At 31.4% G+C, this 21,025-nt stretch overlaps 2 protein-coding genes across 4 annotated transcripts; both read right to left on the reverse strand.

The window, feature by feature from the left end:
* Positions 1–8,444: 8,444 nt before the first annotated feature.
* On the reverse strand, positions 8,445–12,591 carry LOC105112552 (protein NRT1/ PTR FAMILY 2.13). Its single transcript, XM_011008282.1, has 4 exons — positions 12,270–12,591; positions 11,904–12,121; positions 10,280–10,872; positions 8,445–9,601 (listed from the first exon to the last, which is right to left on the reverse strand). The coding sequence occupies exons 1-4, from the start codon at positions 12,424–12,426 to the stop codon at positions 8,752–8,754; spliced, it is 1,818 nt and encodes a 605-aa protein (XP_011006584.1). The 5' UTR covers positions 12,427–12,591; the 3' UTR covers positions 8,445–8,751.
* Positions 12,592–15,281: 2,690 nt separating this feature from the next.
* Positions 15,282–20,175, reverse strand: LOC105112553 (uncharacterized). Of its 3 annotated transcripts, none has more exons than XM_011008286.1 (8): positions 19,470–20,175; positions 18,709–18,874; positions 18,210–18,405; positions 17,889–18,127; positions 17,042–17,130; positions 16,789–16,936; positions 15,879–15,947; positions 15,282–15,802 (listed from the first exon to the last, which is right to left on the reverse strand). In XM_011008286.1, the coding sequence occupies exons 1-8, from the start codon at positions 20,024–20,026 to the stop codon at positions 15,707–15,709; spliced, it is 1,560 nt and encodes a 519-aa protein (XP_011006588.1). In that variant the 5' UTR covers positions 20,027–20,175; the 3' UTR covers positions 15,282–15,706. The 3 variants fall into 3 exon arrangements, with proteins under 3 accessions (XP_011006588.1, XP_011006586.1, XP_011006587.1); XM_011008284.1 differs by having other exon boundaries at positions 17,042–17,211; XM_011008285.1 differs by having other exon boundaries at positions 17,042–17,187; positions 19,470–20,172.
* Between the last annotated feature and the right edge of the window lie 850 nt (positions 20,176–21,025).

A 21,025-nucleotide genomic window follows, 5' to 3' on the forward strand; every position in this document is an offset into this window, starting at 1 on the left:
TGCTAACGTTAGAATTCGAACAAACAATCATGAAAGTTCTAAGAAATTGTTTTAGCTTTCTAGGAAAAAAAATTGAGGTCATTTATGCTTCTAGAACTTGAGATATAGGCTAAAATCTGAACAGTGTCTGGATTACGGGAAAGATTCAGACTTCTTCGTTGTTGCTAAGATTTGGACTTCCAAAGAGCAGAATTGTGAACCTTTCCATGCATGTTTTAGATCTATGTCTTAGCTTTTCATCCATATAGAACAAACCTAAATCCAGGATCTACAGCTTCAAATATGATCCAATTACCAAATAGTATTCTAGTTTGGGTTGAACCAGCATCTCTTTTCTAAGTTTGACTCTTTCTTTGTCCTTTCAATTTTAGTACTTAAACATATCAATTAATCATTTTATTTATGTGATAGGTCTATATTTAAGATGAACATTTATCATAAATTAAAGGTATGTTATAGTATTAGACTTGTTATTATAAAAACTACTTTAGTTGGAGTTATTAATACTTCAAGTGCAAAATGATGATATAAAACTTTGATAAAAATACACTTTTAAGTACTAATCATGTTTTTAAAGATAGCACCTAGGAAAAATTTTATTTGTTATGGTGTGAAAGGAAAGTTAGCTCTAAGATATATTGGGCCCTTCGAAGTTATTGAAAGGATAGGGCTCGCAGCTTATAAATTGACACTACCACCATATTTATCTAAAATACAACATTTTTCATGTCCTTACTACATAAGGGAGAGGTGAACCCAAATCGGGTGTTGCTAGAAACTCCTTTGAAAGTCAAGGAAGATTTGACCCTTGAAGTCAAACTAGTGAAGATCCTAGATTTCAACAAAAAAAGATCTAAGAAACAAGGTAATATGATAATGAAAATATTATACAGAAGTTCCTAAATGGAAGAAAAAACTTGGGAAAAGGAATCGAAAATGAAGAATAAGCATCCAAGATTATTTTTAGACTTAGGTATGAAATTTCAAATTTTAAGGATGAAATTTAATTTTAGAAGGGAAGAATGTAAAGACCTATAAAATAAATAAATAAAAATATATTGGAGGCATTTGGTAATGTATCTAGACTTGAATAAGATTGACCCTTAAAATAGATTGAGATGGGACAACCAATGGGACGAAAAACACCCGAAATTAAACAAAACATGCATTGCATTAATTTTAACTATTACTACACCATATAAAAGGCCATTTGGCTTCCATTAGAAGCTAAAGGCAGCCAACCATTCTAGCTGAAATGGGAGGAAAAGAAAACTAATTTGTTTGTAAGAAATTGTCATAAACTCCATAAAAATTCATGATCAAAAGGAGCAAAGGAGTATGTTGGTAGATTTAAGAGAATTGGGTGCATGAAATTGAGGAAATTAAGGGAATTAAGCTAAGAGAAGGAAGAAAAATTGAGGGAAAACTTAGGGAGAATGAAAGAAAGGGAAAAATCATCAAATTCTTCTCATTTTTCTTCTTCAAACTTTTATAGTATAAGGTAATGATCCTTATCTAGGAGAAATTCATACATATTGTACATGTTTAGTGTTTGAATGTATTGTTTTGGTGTGGGGAAGCTAGGAGTTTGAACAAATTCTTTTTTTATTGCTAAATTAGTATTAGAATAATGATAATGAGTATTAAGGGATGCTGGGTAAAGTTATAATTGTATAAATTATGAAAAATATTTACCAAAATTGAAGAACTAGGTACCGGCTTAGGGTTTGCAAAAAAGGGGGAATTAACCTTCCAAATTGTTTAGTTATAAGGTGAGAAAGATTAAGTTAATGCCATAATTGTGATTTGATGCAAAATTTAAAAGGAAAACAACAAGAGATTTATTGTTTCTCCTAGGCTAAGTGTTGGTCAAAAGCCACTGAAAAAAATAAAAAAATAAATGGGTTGATTTTAAATGCTTAGTTATTACATTGTTAAATTGCACATGTCGAAAATGAGAATATGATTTTGGGATCTTATGGAAAGGTTAGGTTAAAATTTGGTTTGTAACACAAGGAACGAATGTCATTCAGTGGAAGAAATTGAAAAATATGTTATATAAGACTAAAAGTAAATATTAAAGGTGATAATCTGATATTTTAATTGTTACAGATGATATTGCTCTAGTGAGACTTAAGGGTGCTGGAGAGTCAGGACTAGTGCATCAAATAACTAAGAATTCAATTCTTAATTTATTTTAGTTTAATAAGGAAATAAGAAAAAGAATTAAAAAGTTTATTATTTGAAAAAACTATGGTGTATATTGTAAAGATTATGAATAAATTTATCAATAAGCTAGATTTATTGTTTCTGGTTTGTTGAGAAAAAAAAGGGATATAAAGAGAAATTATGAATATGAACTTCATTAGCCATTCCAAGGATTTGGAGGCTAATGGACGCTAATGAAGTCAACAAGGTATTATTCACATTGTCATTTACCTTTGTGATAGGAAGGAATTATGTGTTTGAGTGCATTTGATTAGCCTACCTGTTTATAAAAGGTTAATTATATCAATAGGATGATGTTGCTATCAACATTAAATAAGGATTTGATTAGCCTACCAGATTTTAGAGGCTAATAATATCAACATTATCAAGTGTTATATTTTTTTCTAGATTATGAAAGCTAAAAACATCAATAAGATTATGTTGATATAAATACTTTTACGACTTGATTAGCCATTTCTTGTTATGAAGGTTAATGATGCTAGTAGAGTTATGTTGGCATCGACATTAACAAAATATTGGAAGTCATTTGATATTAGAATGATCAATATCAATATATTTTGAAAATAAATGAGTCCTAATATCCTAGTATAGTTATTGGTATTGATGAAATTAATTTGATTAAAAATATAGACTTTTCAACTATAAAAATTAGTGCATGTCTGAGATGAATTAAAGGAAGTTATAAGTAAGGAAAAGATAATGTATTAGTTTTCTTAGTTATTAGGAATAAACATGTTCTTTGTGGTTGTAACTTGAATATAAATGTTTAATTTATAGGTACATTATAATCCTAACATGAATAACATGTAAGTTCAAAATATATTTATTTTGTGATAATTAGTTAGACTTTTGTTTATATAAAAACAGATATAAATATAAACTAATGTTTATATATTAATACTTTTGGAATGCTATATGTATATAGAATGTTGAAATGTTATTTGCTTGTTTTTTAATTATTTTGAGACTTCAGTTTAAAGATTTTAAATTTATTTTCTTCTTATAATTTCTATGTTAGTGTTCATCAAATCATCACTAGAATTGTATTTTTTTTTTTCAATGATGTTGATTCTTTTTTTTTTGGGGGGCTCTTATTTGCCTTACTTTCTTAGCTCATTTTCTAACTTTGAAGTTTTTTTCATTTTGGGAATGAATTTTATACAAAATAAAATTCTTATAATTATATAAAAATGAATCAAAGATGATAATGAATATTGTTATTTTGTTGTGGGTTGAATTGTTGGGATCCATGATGATTGAATTATTATGAGGATACCAAAATAACCCTCGTTTAAAGACATGTATTTTTTTTTTAATGAAAATAATAAAATGATCATTACATTTTAGTAGTGAGTAAAAGAACGTGAAAGGAGTTATAATGATTCTTCTTTTTATTTTAGTTGTTTTTTAACTAGATGCACCGTATTTAGTGTTGGAGTCCAATAAATCAAGGGAATGCAGTTATAGTACAAGTACTAGTTATTTATCCAAGCCATGTTACAGTAGTTTTTAAAATTAATTTTTAGTTGGTTGTTATATAATTAAAAAATATATTTATATGAAAGAAAAAAATGTAAATTATTTTAAAAATATGTTTTATTAGATGAATTGTTTCTTATTTATGCATTCTTTTAAACAAAATACTTATTATTAGCGGCATGTTTTTTGAATAAAAAGTAAAAACAATTAAATTATTATTTAAAAAAAAACTTCAATAACCTAGAATAAATAGAAAAAAATATATATCGTTTCAATCTAACTCTATTTCTTTGCTAATGCATTTCTCTTTTGTTCTAATAAAATTACATTTCAAATAAAAACTTGTCATGATTTAAAGATATAGTTTCAATTAAAAGAATCATGCTTCAATGTTTTTTATGTAATCAAAGAAAAAAATAGTAATTAATATGAGAAAATCATGTTAAAAAATTATTAAGAAAATAACAAAATAAAAATTTTAAGGCCAAGCCTAGGTGCCCTGGAGCCTTCTTTCTCTCATTTCTTTTGTTTAATAGGATGGATGACTTATCATGTTTACATGCATTGAATTCTAAAAAATATGCAAGGAAAAGAAAATCTCACTGTATAAAAATAAAAAATATTATATTAAATGATAAAATTGAATAAAAATAAAATTTAATAACTAAAATAAAAAATAACATTATTTATTAAAAAGTACCGTATATAGTGAATTATAAGAAGAAGCATAGTAATTAACAATGAAATAAATATTTATTTGAGTTTTTTTGTATAATATAATGTGTAATGTGTAATGTGTAGTTCACAATAAGATATAAAAGTCCTTTCTAGCTCTCCTTTTCATAGATTATGTGGCTTGTTTCTAGATGTTACAGGTGTATCATTTCTTAGGTATTAGTTTTTTTTTTTTCCGGTTTTATATCTTTTGTGTATGTTAAGAAATTATCTATAATTTGAGTTTTGTACTTTATGATAATTGCAGGCACATGTTGGATAATTCCTCAAGTCTACTTTGTGAAAATATCTTTATCTTATCCCTATCTTTTCAAGTTAGGAGTTTTAGGCACATTTATAGCAGTCAAGTTCTACATTGCTTTGTAACTTTTGCTTTATAAAAGTAGTTTTAATTCCCGCAATCCGTTGGGGGTATGCTTTCGAGGATCTAATTTCATAAAAAAAAAAAATGATAAGACAATGCTATTCAAAAGTTTTTTTCAAAAGAATTCTAAGTAGTGTTTTTTAACTGTTAAAAACAGAGGTATGTATAGAAGTAATCTTTAACGATGTTATTAAATCCGATTCAACAAATAAATTTTGAAGTCTTTAACTTTATTTTTTTTTGTTTATCATAACTTTAAATTAAACAATATAAAAACTGTTATGATATAATTCAATTGATTCGGTAAATTCATAAACAATCAAGACAACAAGTAAAAATATAATTGATTAAAAATAAAATTCAGGATAATATTTATTTTTTAGTATTGAAATAATGACACATTGAATCACCTCAATTAACTGGATAATCACAAATTTCACAATCTAATTTATGAATTGAACATAATACATTAACCTGATTTGCTAGTTGTCTCATTTTTTTCCCTTTTTTTTTTGTCTTCCCGATAAGGCTTTCATTGGACCTACATGAATGAATAAAAGACCAAATTAAAGAGTTATTATAAAATAAGGGACTAAATTAAACAAAAAAAATATAAAAATATCTAACATATAACACACGCACACCAACATGTAAAAATTTCGTCTAACATATAACACACAACACACGCACACCAACATGTAAAAATTTCCGTAACATAACCTAGTTAATTTAAAAGGATCAAAGGTAATAAAGACAACTAGTAAAAATATAGGATAACTTTAAAAATATATTTTTAAAATATTGATTTTTTTCTGCTCAACCCGAGTCACTAAATCTATGAATCATATCTTGGATGCAATCACAACCTGATGGGCTTGTTGTCTCTTTCTTTTACCTTTTTTTTTCTCTTTTTGATTGAACCTTCATTAGATTTTAGTGAGATGAAATATGATATTAATGGTTCATTTGGAAATGCAGTTGAAACCGCGTTCTCTCAAATTTTAGTTTTTTTACTAGAATTAATTTATTATATTTTCATATCGTTTTAATGTGTTGATATCAAAAATTATTTTGATATATTTTTAAATAAAAAAACACTTTAAACCATAATCAATACTACAATTTCAAATAAATCCTAAATTAAAAAGTTATTAGAAAATCAATTACTAAACTAAAAGAAGAGGACTTGAGCTCTGGTAAGATGAGATTTTGGGCTCATTAAAGAGTTATTATAAAATTAAATATTAAATTGAATGACGAGGATAAAAAAATATAAACAAGTATATGGTAGGAGTTGCTGCATCGAGGAAGGGTGTGCAACTTCCTTCAAGCTCCAAAAGTGGTCTTTTTTAGTGTCGCTGGAACCATCTCAGCGGTGGCTTCCTCCCAATGCGACATTTGTCTACTATAGAATTTTGATGTGGCTTTAACTATCAATTTTTCTTTTTTTTTTTTTATTTTCCTCCATCTTTTATCTCTTATCCCCCTTAAATTTCAGGTCATATCTTTGATCTTCCCTTCAAAAAGGAAAATGGCTACCCTTTTATCATAATTTTTAATTGTAGTCCTTTTAATTTTAATCTTTTTAAAAAATATAAAACTCAAAACAATCTTTTAAAAAATCAAGTGCCCATCTAATTATGGGAAGTTTTTCTGATTATGTAAAAACCTGCATTGAGCTTATTGAAACAAACCATCAAGATCAAATTGTAATAAAATCAACATAGAAGAATTAAACAGAAAAAACCTTTATAATTAAAAAAAAATTACATTGTACGAATCCAGTATTGAATGAGGCGCTTCAACAATTGAAATAGTGGATTCCCTACCCCCTTTAATTTTTCATAATTGTGTTTATATGGAGCATGTCCCTCCTATTGCTTAGGCTTTCGTTATGCATGGTGTAACATCTTTCTCTACCCATTGAAGTAATGTGTTATGGATTCCATAAAAAAGGAATGTTGCTGTTAATATATTAATGGTTAAATAAATTAATTAAAATATAATTATGAAAATTAAAATAATATCATTGTTGAAATTTGAAAAGAACAAACTCGAGTATTATTCCTATAATATATATATATATATATATATATATATATATAATCTACGTATAGATATCCAAATTATATATGTTTTTATGTTTACGCATAATGGTGATAAAGTTGTTCTTTTTCTTTTTTATCTTATTTGAAAATAAAAGTATTTTTACGTTAATTTATATATAATTAAGATTATTTTTTAAAAAAAAAAGCTTTGAAGTACACGGTCATTAATAGTATAATGCAGATAGAAAAGGATAATAAGTTTTATTAAATGATTATTCTGAAGTTTAAACACGTAAGAAAGGGTAAAAAAAAATATCAAACACATTAGCTTGCTCGGGTGGGTATACTGCAAGGAGAGAAGAGTGATAGAAAACAAGACAGCACCTAGCTAGCTCGCACGCCGCTAATCATTGCCACAACGCTGGTGACGTATTGTGAGGCTCCATGTTTTTCGCCACGTGGCCTTATCCCTCCATCTGACGCTGCAGCATCACGGAGTGGAGCTGCCATCAACCTTTATTGCACGCAGCAGTAATCAGGATAGACATCATCCATCATCTAGCTGCTGGTTCAAAGTTTGGTATTGAAATTCCATGCCCAATCTTAAACCACCAATCCAATTTAGAGTTTTTTTAAAAAAAAAACATAGTAAATATTTTTTTAATAAAACAGAATAATTGAAAAAAATATTTAAAAAATTAATATATTTAAATAAATATAAATACATTTTACACATCTTAAACTAAAAATTAAACATTTTTTTCTCTCTCTCTTCACCACAAAAAACACCCCCTAGCAACCTTAAAATACTCGTATGTTTCTCTCTCCTTATATCAAAACTCGTGATAGCCAAGCTTTTTTTCTTTACCAATAATGGTGTAAGATTTTTTTACCGAACTATCTATCTCAATTACCCTCACCATCCACATTGCACTCCTACAAGTATATTAAATACTTTCTCTTAATTAATTTGAAGTAATTTATATTTAATTTATGTTAATTTGATTTTATTGAATGTTAAGGATTTGAATTAGAAATTAGATTAATTAAATGTAATTGAAGTTGTAAATTAGATATAATTATGTTATTTTGTTAATTATCAATTATTTTAGGTCGTTGTTGATTGTGAATTAATAAAATTATATGCTTAAAATATTAATGTTGGTTTAAGTTAAATTATGGGTTATCTTATTAATTAGTGATTGTGTTAATTTTATTTTTTTTGCATAGAAATGATGACAAAATATTAGTGATTGTGTTAATTTTATTTTTTTTTGCATAGAAATGATGACAAAATAGACTATCCCTGGACATCTTTGTCAAAGAAATTACAAATATTATCTGCAACATGCAAGTAGCATATGATATAATATTTATGAGACGCGAGTTCCAGATTAATTATACTAGATTTTTAATTATTTTCCTGCATATTTTACTGTATAAATTAATTTTTTTTTATAATGTGACATCTTACCAAAACAATCCACAATTTACAACCGAGTTGGCGCTCAAATCATAATTGAGCTATCATTATTACCACTATATTTATTTTATTTTTTGCCCCTTCTCAGATTTCAATTCAATAAATGTTTCAGAAGTTCACATGTATATTGTTGGTTGAAAAAAGCAAATCTACAACATTCATGGCTATGAAAGTTCATATTAGGATTTCCAATGCACGCAGTTCACATTATTCTGCTTTTGGTTACAATAATAGTCGACGTCTCCCTCTCCCTCTCCCCATATCATATTAATAGCTAGTTAAGAACAAGCAGCCACGCCTTATCTACGAGTCTTATTCAAATAGCATTCATCATATATTATGTTTATGATACATCAAGCAGGCAAGACAACAGCTGGAACCGGAACCCATCTTCGTTTTTCAGCTCGTTCACTTCATAGTGGGATTTGTTTGTCTCCCATTGTAAGTACAGTGCTGACCTTGTAACGATACCGATGAGCACAAAGCAGAAAATAAAACCAATTGACAACCCCCATTCCTGCCAAAAGGAAGTAGAAGTAATCCAAATTCCCAGAATTTAGATCATTTGTCAGCCAGTCTGGATGGTGTCTCGTTCCAGTAACCTTATGAACAATGCTGCCCACCATGGTACTAAGGTAACTTGCACCAGCAAATGAGCAAAAGAAAAGAGAGTTACCGAGGCTCCTCATGTGATCAGGAAACTGCTCGTTGTAAAATTCAATTTGTCCAGTACCAACGAATGCCTCGCATAACCCCATTACCACAAGTTGTGGAGCTAGCCAAAAGACTGACATGGCTGCAGCCTCTGGATGTGAAATTGCTGCAGCCCTTCTCTCCCTCTCCACCAATCCAGCTACTACCATGGATAGAACAGAGAATACAATCCCAATTCCAATTCTTTGGAGAATTGTGATTCCACCTTCACGTTTTGTAACTTTTCGAATGGCTGGCACTAGGATTCTGTCATAGAATGGGAGCCATATTCCTATTGTTATCAACGACACGACGATAATGGAACTAGCTGGGATTTGGAATTTTTCTCCAAGGTGTCTGTCCATTTTCATGGCTTGAGACACAGTAAATGTTCCTTGCTGTATCATTGAAGTCAGGCTAACAATACTAGAAGCCCATATTGGACCTATTTTTATCAGGCATTTCACCTCTTCAACCTGTTGGACACTGCACAGTCTCCATTGCTTCGCACACGAACCATCTGGCTTGAGGTCAGTTTCTTTCTCTATCATTGCAGCCTTGTTCAAAAACCTAAAAGATTAAAATTATTAATTTTCAAATTTAATCAGTACTCTAAGCAAAAACATTAATCATTTGACAACCATACGGACATACAAATAAATAAATTCAACAATGTTTCTAGACAGGATGGACTAGCTGACTCATGATCACTACTCTATGATTATATACGGTGCTATGAGGATGATGGTCTTGCGTAGCATTTAGTGCCATCATTGACAAGCACTTCTGAATGGCGACCCCACAAAAATCCACCACCATTTCAAGCTACTCTCTAGAATCAGCTGCTACACGTGTTTGTGTGCGTAATTTATAATATATAGTAGCTGATCCACTCAATGCAATAAACATTTCAATGAGAAAACTTTATGATATAACCAATAAGAACATGGTCTAGCCGTATTGAGTTACATGACAAGTCTAAACCTCTTATTAGTATAGTATATAAATAGCATCCTAATTATACAACTCAATTCGTCAACATATCCGAATACACTTTCGCTAACCAATAAGGATAAAGTCTTGTTATTTATAATGAAGAAGATTATGATATCCGAGTTTTTAGGGGGTTGGCAAATCACACGGAGTGTACTGTGAGTGTGTTGGGAAAAAGTCACTATCGTTTGTAGCTTCCACAGCTAATATTTACTATTCATATTAAGAAAATCTCCAAGGATGCAGAAACCTCACCTGATCTGATTGGTAAGAGGGAGCTTCGACAATATTGTTAATTGATCTTTAATTGGAGGATCATAGAAGATCCCATCAACCTGCTCTCCATCACAATTGTCAGGAAGCTTAAGCCTACGCTTTTTATAAGCAGAAACAAAAACCTGTGTGATGCCAGAGAAAACACTCCCTTCTGGCTTTACATGCACATAAATCCTTGTTCCAATGAAGAAGAGTATGATGGAGCAGAGCATGAGCACAGTAGGTATTCCAAAACCCAAAACCCAGCTAACAGAGTCTTGAACATATACCACTGCGGTTAAAGTGATCAACAACACCACCGTGAAGCTTGTATAATACCAATTGTAGAAGCTGCTAATCCCTTTTCTCCCTTCTTCCGTTGTAGGGTCAAACTGATCAACACCAAACGGAATGCTGCATGGCCTAATCCCACCTGTTCCGATAGATAAGAACCCTAAGCCAAGCAACAGAACACCGAATTGCATGCTGGTGGGACTTTCACAGTTCCCATAAGACTGCTGCTTTCCTTCAGGCTCGCATTTTTTAGGGTGAAGATAAGGCACCCATGCTGTCAAAGTCACAGTCACCATTCCCTAGCCAGCCCATTTCGATAAACATTAAAATGTGCATATTACTAAATCTTACTGTTTATTTTTATAGGCGTAGACATAACACATGATATGGAGACATACAGCGGATCAATTAATTATAAATTATACAGTCACAGATAATTTGTCTTCTTGAAACCCAACATTGGAAATTAAATTAAATTATCTCCAGCTCCGAATACATTGCTTAACCAAATAATATTTTCAATCAGGAATTATTATTGTTTTGAGGAGCTTTTTTTAGGTTTATCTTTTGGTTTATGTAGCTCGTACGTCATATTATTTTTGTAGTTTGAATAGAGCTGCGGGAAAGCGGGCAAAACTTGCCTGTCAACATTTGCGGAGTTGATTATAATCAATTACATATATTTGATTTATGTGTTTTTAAACCCATAATTCAAAATTAATTTAATCATTTTATATTCTTTTTCAATTTATTTTTAAGAGATAGAAAAAGAAAGAATAAGTAGATGATATGGGATGGAAAGATTGGTGGGAATTAATTTCTTTTTCATAATCTACATGAACTAAATTATGATCAGTAATTAATTCTTAATTTGTGAATCTTGACATTTCTAAATTACTCATAGTTTCCCCAGTCAAGTTTTGCTTATTTTCGTTAATTTATAATAGTTAAAACATAAATAACGAGGACTTAGTCTTTTTAATTAAAGTCCTGATTCCTTTATTAATTTCCGTAAAAAGGAAATCTAGAGATTTTTATTCTTAATTATGAATATATTATACTATTTCTCAATATCATACGTCTTTGTCAATATTGTTATATTAATGTACAAAAGGTGTTTTCATAGAGTATATTTTCTATAAAAAAAAAAATCCAGGAATTTATACATGAAACTGTATATTTCCTTTTCATTGGTAATGGCAGAAATCAAAACAGCACACAGACAGATGTATCAATGCAAAAGCCAAATGAGAAAAATAATCTTAATCTTACAGCACGAAGAAATTACTGTATGAACGGAGAGTAGTGTAAAATGGTCGGAGAAATGTACCAGGAAAGCTGCACAGGATGCAAAAGCAATGGTCTTATACCTTCCCGCATAGGCATCAGAGATAAATGCACCAACCAACGGTGCGAAATTAGTTACACCAAACCAGATGTTTAAGACGTTTGCAGCAGTCACCTGCTCCAAGTGAAAGACTCTCATCAAATACACCATAAAGTTGGCTAACAAGCCAAAAGTAGCCAGCCTCTCAAAAGTCTCATTTCCTGCAAAAACACAGTGATGTATATCAGCTGGATTCTCTTTGCTAAAAGACAAGTCTTCTGTAACAAATTATTATAGAAGTTGTTGCGTTCTGCGTGGCAAAAAGACAGTACTGATGATGGTCAGTCAGATCGGTGGAGAATTAATAACCTAAGATAAAAGGCATGGCTCTCCATCCTCCGGGCTTCTTCTGCTCGGTTTCTGCAAGGTTGCCGTGCTTCTGCTCCGGTGATGATGGTGTTTGGAAGCATTTTATAGAGCAATATAGCCTGTATGAGTTTGTGCCCTTCTTTTCATCTTCAGCCATCCTCTTATCCTATATTCTAGTCCTTAAGTTCAGACTACAACTTGCTCTTCCTGAAGAGGACCAAGATCACCTCTATATACACAAGCACGCACACACACCCCAAGGGGGTATATGGTATCGAGCATAGATATAAATGAGAAGAGACAAGATGATTGTATGGATGACGAAACAAGGGCCAAAGGTGACTGCATATAGTCCTTGTGGAAACGACATGGACGTGTCCTATGATCATTCGACCATGCCCTTATATTGTTACTACCCCCTCATGCCAGGAGCAAAACAAAACGCAAACGGCTCTCTCCTTCGCATCTGGGACCTATCCTTCGCTTTGTGGCCCGTGGAGAAAAGTAGTGGAAGAAAAATATTTTCCACATCATTCCAACCATGATAGCAGCATATATATGGATACTCCAACTATATATAATATAAAAATAATAAATTTAATTTTTTTTTTAAATTTTTAAAAATTTTATTAGACAGACTTAGAACTGTTTAGAGTTTATATAAAAATTATTTAAAAATTAGATTTTTTTTCAACTTTAAATATTTAGTTTTAAATTAAATTGTTGCAAATCACAAATTATTCAAGTATCCGATCTCCAATAATAATTTAAATAAACCACCCATGCAAAATCTCTTAAAACCTTTTAGAAAATAGAGATTGTATGCTTTAGATTGCTAGCTCTTTTTTTTATATATTTTAGGTATTTATATATTGTATTTTTCTTATTTTTCTCTTAGAAAATAAAAGGCATAATGTTTTATTTATAAAAAAATCTAAAAACACTATAAATATCACATTGATTATTTTAGAATAATTTTTTAAATTTGTTCAATTTTTTATGTTTAAAACTGTAATCTCATATATTAATTAGATTATATTCTTTAATTTTTAAAAATTAATTTACAATCAAGTCATACTTTAATTAATCATTCTATTTTAATTTCAAACCAATGATTCTTATGTATGTAACTCATTAGATTCTTTAATAAGTTGATCCAAATATAAATCATAATCATAAATAAAATAAGATTAAATAATTTTATTTATTAGTAATTCAATAATTCACTAATTTATATTTAAAGATTAAGTATAATTTCTAATAATATGTTATAATCCGTTAAATATTAAAAAAAATTAATTTACCAATAATAGTTTCCTAATTTAATTATTATCTATTAATATTTCAATTTATAGCATCTATTTTGAATAAATACTTGTCTATTTTGAAGATGAAGTACGTGTATTTGATTAACCATCCAACTTATACATTATTTTATTAATAATAAATATATTCTATATAAATAAAATCAATACTGCGTGGCTACAATAACAATCATTTCATTCTGGTTTCAAATGTTTGTCTCCAGCAAAAAATGCTTTTGACTGACGATCCAACGAGCACATGGGCATCCTTAATTACACAAGAAACAAAGATTTTTATGTATGAAAAACAAAGACAAGGATATCTTGAACTGGCCACCGGTGCAATATCGAAGGGTTGACTTGGACACTTGAAAATATCTCTTGGGGGATTCGAGTCCACAGCCTGCTCCTTAGGAGTGAGGTTCTGACCACTTGGCCTCGTAGGGCCTTGGTCGAAATTTAACACATATGTTTTCATGATTTTTGTAATTTAGTCCTTGTCGTTTTGAATGTCGTAGACTCATCATTTGGCCAAAGTTGACTGTAATTTCTTTTGTAAAAAAAAATATAAATTATCCTTTTCAAATGCAGCTTTAAGTTTATCTACAGTAGGCGAGATGGTTGGAAGAACCAATAGGAGGACTAAATTACGAGAATATAAAAAAACTAGGACCTTATATTAGGTTTTTGAAAACAAAGGATTAACTAATTATATTACTAAGAACTCATGGATTAAATAATAATTTACTTTTTAAATATAGTTTTGGTTTTTTGAAATATCGATAAAAAATGTTATATGGCATTGTATAAAAAAAAAATGAGTTATGATTTAAATAGCTGTTCCTAGGTGATTTTTAGTTGTACGGTTTCTTTGTATGTTGACAATAGGGCAAGTTACCAAGTATTAACATGCTCATTGGCTATCCGTTGAATTGATCGCTGCTCTTCTTTTAGATATTTATTGCCAATTATTTTTCTTTTAAGAGTAAAACTCACCGTAATTCCAGTTTTTGTTTTTATTTTGGGTGTATAATAATTTCAGTTTCTTTAATGTCATAATTTATTTCCATTTATTTTTATATTACTTGATCTTGATCTTGCAGCCCCTTCGCTCTCGGTGTCAAGATGTTTATTTATTTTAAAAATGCTTGATCTTGCAGCCCCTTCGCTCTTGGTGTCAAGATGTTTATTTATTTTAAAAATTTGAAACCTCACGGCCGGAAATAAGAGTCCATTACATATAAAACTTTGATTCTTTCTTCATGACACTAACTTAAATCAAGTGTTAAGTAGACAAAACTCCGATTCTTAAATCAAGTGTTAAGTAGACAAAACTCGAACGACCTGTAATTTAAAAACATAATTATAATTACTTTTAAACTTTTTTGTTTATTTAAAAATATATTAAAATAATATTTTTTTTATTTTTAAAATTAACATACTAAAATTATCTAAAAATACCAAAAAAATTAATTTAAAACAGAGAAATAAAATTTTAAAAAATTATTTTTTTAAAAAAATATTTTTCAAATACAAAAACAACCAAGCCAAGAGCCATTGAAGCAAGAGGGATAAAATTACAATAGCCAAGAGTCATTGAAGCAAGAGGGATAAAATTACAATAATTCTAAGTGTTGTTAAATTACAATGACGATCCAAAACTTTGATGATTTGACAAAAATCTCCTTCATATTTTACAAACCTCTTCTTTCATATCCAAAATGTCTTAAACATTTCAATACCACCCCGTAAAAAAGGGATTTCTGTAATACCTTCAAACTTTTAAATGATGTCTACAATATTACAACATTTCGAGGGGGTCATTACATTTTACAAAAGCAAAACGTGCAGAGTCTTCAAAAGCATCACAGGCACGACTACATTATAGGAAAAGCACTAACAGGTTGTCATGAAAAAGAAATCCTGACAAACGCGTCTACTGTGCTTTTTACATTTCCTAACCTTTGGTGAAAGAATGAATGAGAAAAAAAAAGAAAAAAGAAAAAAGAAGCTTGATGTCTCACTCGATCAATACGTTTACAAGAGAGTGGAAAGGAAAAGCAAAACAAAAACAATCTGCTGGGGGTATATCCTTCACTGTCTTGTGTCCCTCATTGCATGCCCTGTGCTTTTTTATGTGATAATGAGCAGATTATTTTCGTATCCGTTGTTGTGAACAATAGGGCGTAGGGGATCAATCCTCCACTCGCCATCAACAATGAACTTGATCTGTACCACAAGGTTAAGTGTTAAGATACAATCTGTTTAGGGGACATGATTATGTAAGTTGGCGAAAATGATTTACCTCATATCTGCCTGGATACAATTTCAGATACAAAGAAAAGATGCCCACACTAGACTTCTCCATGCTTCTCTGCAAAATAGCGATGCAAGTTTCACTCTTGTCTGAAATGATCTCACAGAGGACATGTTTATTCATGCGAAGAAATCACAATAATGTGACAACAGAAATATAACAGCATGCCGTTGCATTATTTATATATGAAGCAAACAGATAACTTGCATTGGTCTAGATCTGGCTGCTGATGCAACAACATATAAAAATGCAGGTGAAGAACAGAAATGGAAAAAAATAAAAATAAAAATTGGGCTGTAACAATAGCAACACAAAATAATGCAGCCTTGACAACTCCCAACCCATAATTCTCAAAACCATGGGAAATAATTGTCCCCGAATCTCTTGTTTCATACTAGGAAGAAATGCATGATGCAGAATGATCACAAGGATCAATAAATCTAGACATCTCAGCGGAATAGAGACCAAATTAATCCATTCTTCCATGGAAAGCAAACTTTTTATCAGAGCCAACTCTCTGGATAAACAACAGCCTTTTCTATTCCACTAAGCTCAACTAGTATGAATAAAGCCTGTCTGTGTTGCACAACATGCTTCATCCACATACACAAGTTGCCAGACAATCAAGTAACCAAGACAGTGCAGCCCACAAGTTGCCAGACAATCAAGAAACTCCCATGTCCCAACATTCCATGAGGCTTTAGGCTTTTGACATTACGTCTCTCAATATGAGTAACAAACTTAAAAATGGTTTTTCGCCTCATCAAACCATAGAGTACAAAAACAAATATGAATGCCAACGCATTTGATGACTGCAAAGCATCACCTTGCTATAATTTAGACAAGCCAGTATTATTTATTCCAAGTTTCTGAAAAATCAATTTGGATGGGATCAAACCTGGGTGGCCCAGCCATCAAATGACCCTGCTAGGAACACCTCCGAAGCAGAACTAGGCCAAACTATACAAGCAGTGCGAAGAAGTTGCAAGGCTCTACAAGCATCGTCGATCCTTTTCTGTTTCTCTTCCACTACCTTTTGTGCATCACTGTTTAAATACGGATATGGCACAAATGGAAAAGAAAATTAGAGCTATGGGCCATTTATTTTCCCACTAGGCTATGTGCCATTAGATGAAGAGAACTGAGCATACATTATCGCAAGTGCAATTTTGCCTTCTGACACTGCTATTTTTGCCCTTGTTGACCGTAATTTATCCTGAGCATTCATTATCTCATTTTCCTGGAACTCCCAAGCATCAGAAAGCTTCAGCAGATCATCAGAGGCTCTTCCATTATCCTGGTGAAGATTATAAAACATGATCTAAAAGAGTTCAAGATATGCTTTGGACAAGTTTCTAAAGAAACTACACGCACGATTGAATCTACCTGAATTGAGAAAATAAAAAAAATGAAGATTGTGAATCTGTGTTTACTTTCATTTTTTGAAAGAAATTAAGATTTATCCTAGTAAACACTCCTTTAAATTAAACACCAAAAACACAAGATGATAAAGCTTTTCTATGGCTAGTACAGGTCATGAAATTCATTTATCATTTAGAATTTGATTAACCCAGTTAACTTAATACCTTTTAGTCCAACTATTTCTTGCACCAGAGAGAAAAGGGTGAGAAAGAGCGAGAGAGAGATTGATGACAAAACAAAATAAATCTCACACAAGAGTTCTCTATTCAGGAAACGACATAGAGGTGATGTCAATTCTTTCATTATCTCCTTTCCTTGGTCGTTCTTCCTAAAAAGCAAGTGGAACATGCATTGCCTTACTTACCAAATATGGCGCAGGTAAAAGCCAGACAAAGTTCATGCACAGTATCAACTTATATTGATTCATGACTTTGTAACAAGCAATAAACAGGTATAAGCTGAGTTCCACATTGAATTCCATTTGTTTCTTATACACAAAAAAAGAATAAAGAGAGAAGGATTCATAAAATCTAGTTTTAAAAAAATTTGTGTTCATCAAGGGCATAGTTTAGGTACCACTTTCTGTGATTCACTTTCACCAGTGTTTGACTTTAATGATTGCAGCACAGAGGAAAGCTCTAACTCCAGGTCATGTAGGCGACTTCGTACTTGATTCTGATTAATCCCTCCATCAGAGCAGTTTTCTTTCTTTCTGCTGACAGTTTCACTAACACCCTCCCTTGTTTCAATTATCTCGTCCCCTAAAACACTCTCCTCACCTCCTGTACCAGTTCTATTAGAGCTAAGTTCTTCAGCTGTACATTAACAAACAGAGAGAAGTCAGCAGATCCAAAATGTAATGTAGTCAAACCTCCTGAACACCAGCTCACAGAATACCTTCAAATTGCAAGTCTGAAAACGCTGCCCTCTTAATGCTCCAAGTTCTCCACGTGTCTGGATTTAGCAAATTTCCAGAACCATCAATATTTGAGAAAGATCTGCTATCATCAAGGCTGCGTCCCAAATCACTGCGTTCACTACTCTTGGTGTTCAATAATCCAGGTGAATTGTTACCATTGAGGCCAGCAACTGTCTTTGACAATGGGAAAACATAAAAAAAGGGTACAAGTTAGGTTTACAAGGAATGTCCAACTATTAAATCATTTTCATACCAAAATACTTGTATATAAACATATGCTCATATATGTTTTAAATTATAATTGAAGTGGTGGAAATAAAGATATCTTTATTAGCTAAATAGTATTATATTAAATAGTCTCTAATGAACTAAACACAACTACAATAGCAAGTAAATCCGTATATGGCTGAGTTATCAGACGTGCAACTTAAGAGCAATATTGGTTACTGATTTAAATTAAAAAAAAAAAAAACTTACCCCATTCTTCGTGGTTTTAGGGAGCAAATCATGGTTAACACTGCTACTTTGGACACGAGTAGCGCTTTCAATTCCTTTAAAAGCAAACCCCAAATTCATATTCCTTTCTTTCTCTAATCGATACAGTATACCCCCAATCCCAGCATCATCCTCAGTCGCTGTATCTCTGAGAGCACAGAATAGATTGATCAAAAACTACCCATGATATTTACGAATAGATGATAAAATAGCAAGCTTAAAAAACTACCCATGGGAATTTGGCATGGAAACAGTTATTGAAAGTCATGGATATCTGTTATTTTTACTTTGATTCTGGATAAGTGGTTTACCAATTTACACACTGAAATGTGGAAGAAGAAAAGAAAAGAAAAGAAAAGGAAAAGGAAAAAAAAAACAGCAAAGCATTACTATTTTGCAACGAGCAAACAAAGGGAACATGACAATATTGAGACCTTTCAGCTACATGTTGTAGTCGTGCTCGTTATCCTAGACTACTAACTGATAAAAATATTCTATGTGTTACAAGAAACCTACTTTCAGGGCTTAGAGGTCTTTTCTTTTCTTTTTCTGGGAAATTGGAAGTGAAGCTTTGAGACTCAGTACCTAACTCAAAAGCAAAAGGATAAGAGTATCCATTCATAAAACCAACAAGCTCTCTCTTACCCTTCTTTTCTTTTAGGCTGTATAATTCAATGTAACACCATAAGAAACAACAATTGCAACGAAAAACAAGAGTGGTTAACGAAAATTAGAAGCCTCACTGTGATCTACCAGAGGACGAGCAAGGAACCTGAGAGCTTTGCTCTTCATTACGCTCTAAAGCCTTGTCTTCAATTCCAGCAGCACCACGTTCTTTATTGTCCGTTAAAGAAGAATGCCAATCTACAACATCTACGTCGTCAACATTATCATCTAAATCCCAACCCAAAGCGAGCCACCCTCCTTCCTTCAAGATAGCCTCAACAAGATCCATTCTTCCTGCATCAATCAACTGTTTCTTGCTTGGAAACATCTCTGGATTTTTTGAACTATTCATGAACTCCAAAATCTCAGTCTCCAATGCAATACTGCCCTCACTACTTTCCCAATCCCTTGTATTACACCTCCTTACAAATCCACCACCACAACCCCAACAGCTGTTTTTCAACTCAAAATATCCACTACCACTCGTCCCCTTCACTGCAAGAAAGCGTAACTCTTGGTTTCTTGTTTTTCCTTTTCTGCTAAGATTTTGAATATTAGAAGTAGAAGTGTAGGGAAAAAATATTTGAGGGATCCAATTTATGAAGCAATTAGGCGCGTGAGTGATAGGGAGCATGGCTCAGGCATTTCGTCGAACAATTGGAGCGCAAGCGAAGAGAAAACCAAAGCAAGGAGAGAGACTGAATTGTAAGACCAAGCAACGAACAATACCCACTTGAAAGCGTCACACGCATATAATTGAACAACTTATAGGAAGTAGTCCTTGTAGTTTACGGAACTAATTGATTGACCACTATAGTATTAAAAATAATTAAATGATCACTTGACCAGTATTGACCACCCCCAATTAACTAATTAGATATGAGAATGAAAGAGTCATAATTTAGCTCTAATAGTGTCTTTATAATAACAACTAGAACCAAATACAATTTAAATTTTTAAATATCTATTTTTTAAAAATGAATAATTCAAACCCATGATTTGCAGTTCAATTCGGTTAATTAATGTAAGAAAAGGGCTAAAACCGAGCATTTGCTCACAGAGAAATGCCTTCCCCCCAGGCATATTAAACTCATTTATATTACACTAGTCAGCTCTAAAGCACATGGTGGTGCCCTGGAAGAGGATGTTCTAGAGGAATCCTATGAATCTATTAATCAACGACTTGCAGAATTAATTAGACGATGAAAGGGCTAGCTTATATTACTGATGAACCTTCCAAATTAACTACCACGTGATCTCCTACAGCAGCAGCATCAAGTGATTTTCTTAGAAAGCGAAAAAGTAAGATTCCTCCCTTAGAAAATGGTAAGCAATACACAGGTTCCGCGCTCCACTACATGCCTAGATAAACTTTTTCAATCTTATATATATATATATACACACACACACTGTGTGTGTGAAGTTTAAAATTTAATAATTTAATATTAAAGATAAAAACAAAAAAACTCAAAAAATACAATGCTGAAAAAAAAAAACACAAGTCAACTCAAAATAACTTAAAAAGCTAACAATTTGTGATATGCAATCAGGATAAAAAAAACATTTAAAAGGGTGATTTAATAAAAAAAATCCAAAATCCAATAAAAAAATCAAAAAAACTCTAAGTTAATTC

The sequence above is a fragment of the Populus euphratica genome, unplaced genomic scaffold, assembly GCF_000495115.2.
Source record: "Populus euphratica unplaced genomic scaffold, PopEup_1.0 scaffold346.1, whole genome shotgun sequence".
NCBI lineage: Eukaryota > Viridiplantae > Streptophyta > Magnoliopsida > Malpighiales > Salicaceae > Populus > Populus euphratica.

Excerpts from the sequence above, each read along its gene's own strand:
- LOC105112552 (XM_011008282.1), bottom strand. The coding sequence starts at position 12,426 with ATGGCTGAAGATGAAAAGAAGGGCACAAACTCATACAGGCTATATTGC. Across the intron at positions 12,122-12,269 it reads AGCCATGCCTTTTATCTTAG|GAAATGAGACTTTTGAGAGG; the intron begins GTTATTAATTCT and ends GTGTTTTTGCAG. Across the intron at positions 10,873-11,903 it reads CATCCTGTGCAGCTTTCCTG|GGAATGGTGACTGTGACTTT; the intron begins GTACATTTCTCC and ends TGGGCTGGCTAG.
- LOC105112553 (XM_011008284.1), bottom strand. The coding sequence starts at position 20,026 with ATGCTCCCTATCACTCACGCGCCTAATTGCTTCATAAATTGGATCCCT. Across the intron at positions 18,128-18,209 it reads TTCAGACTTGCAATTTGAAG|CTGAAGAACTTAGCTCTAAT; the intron begins GTATTCTGTGAG and ends GTTAATGTACAG. Across the intron at positions 17,212-17,888 it reads AAAGTGAATCACAGAAAGTG|ATCATGTTTTATAATCTTCA; the intron begins GTACCTAAACTA and ends GAACTCTTTTAG.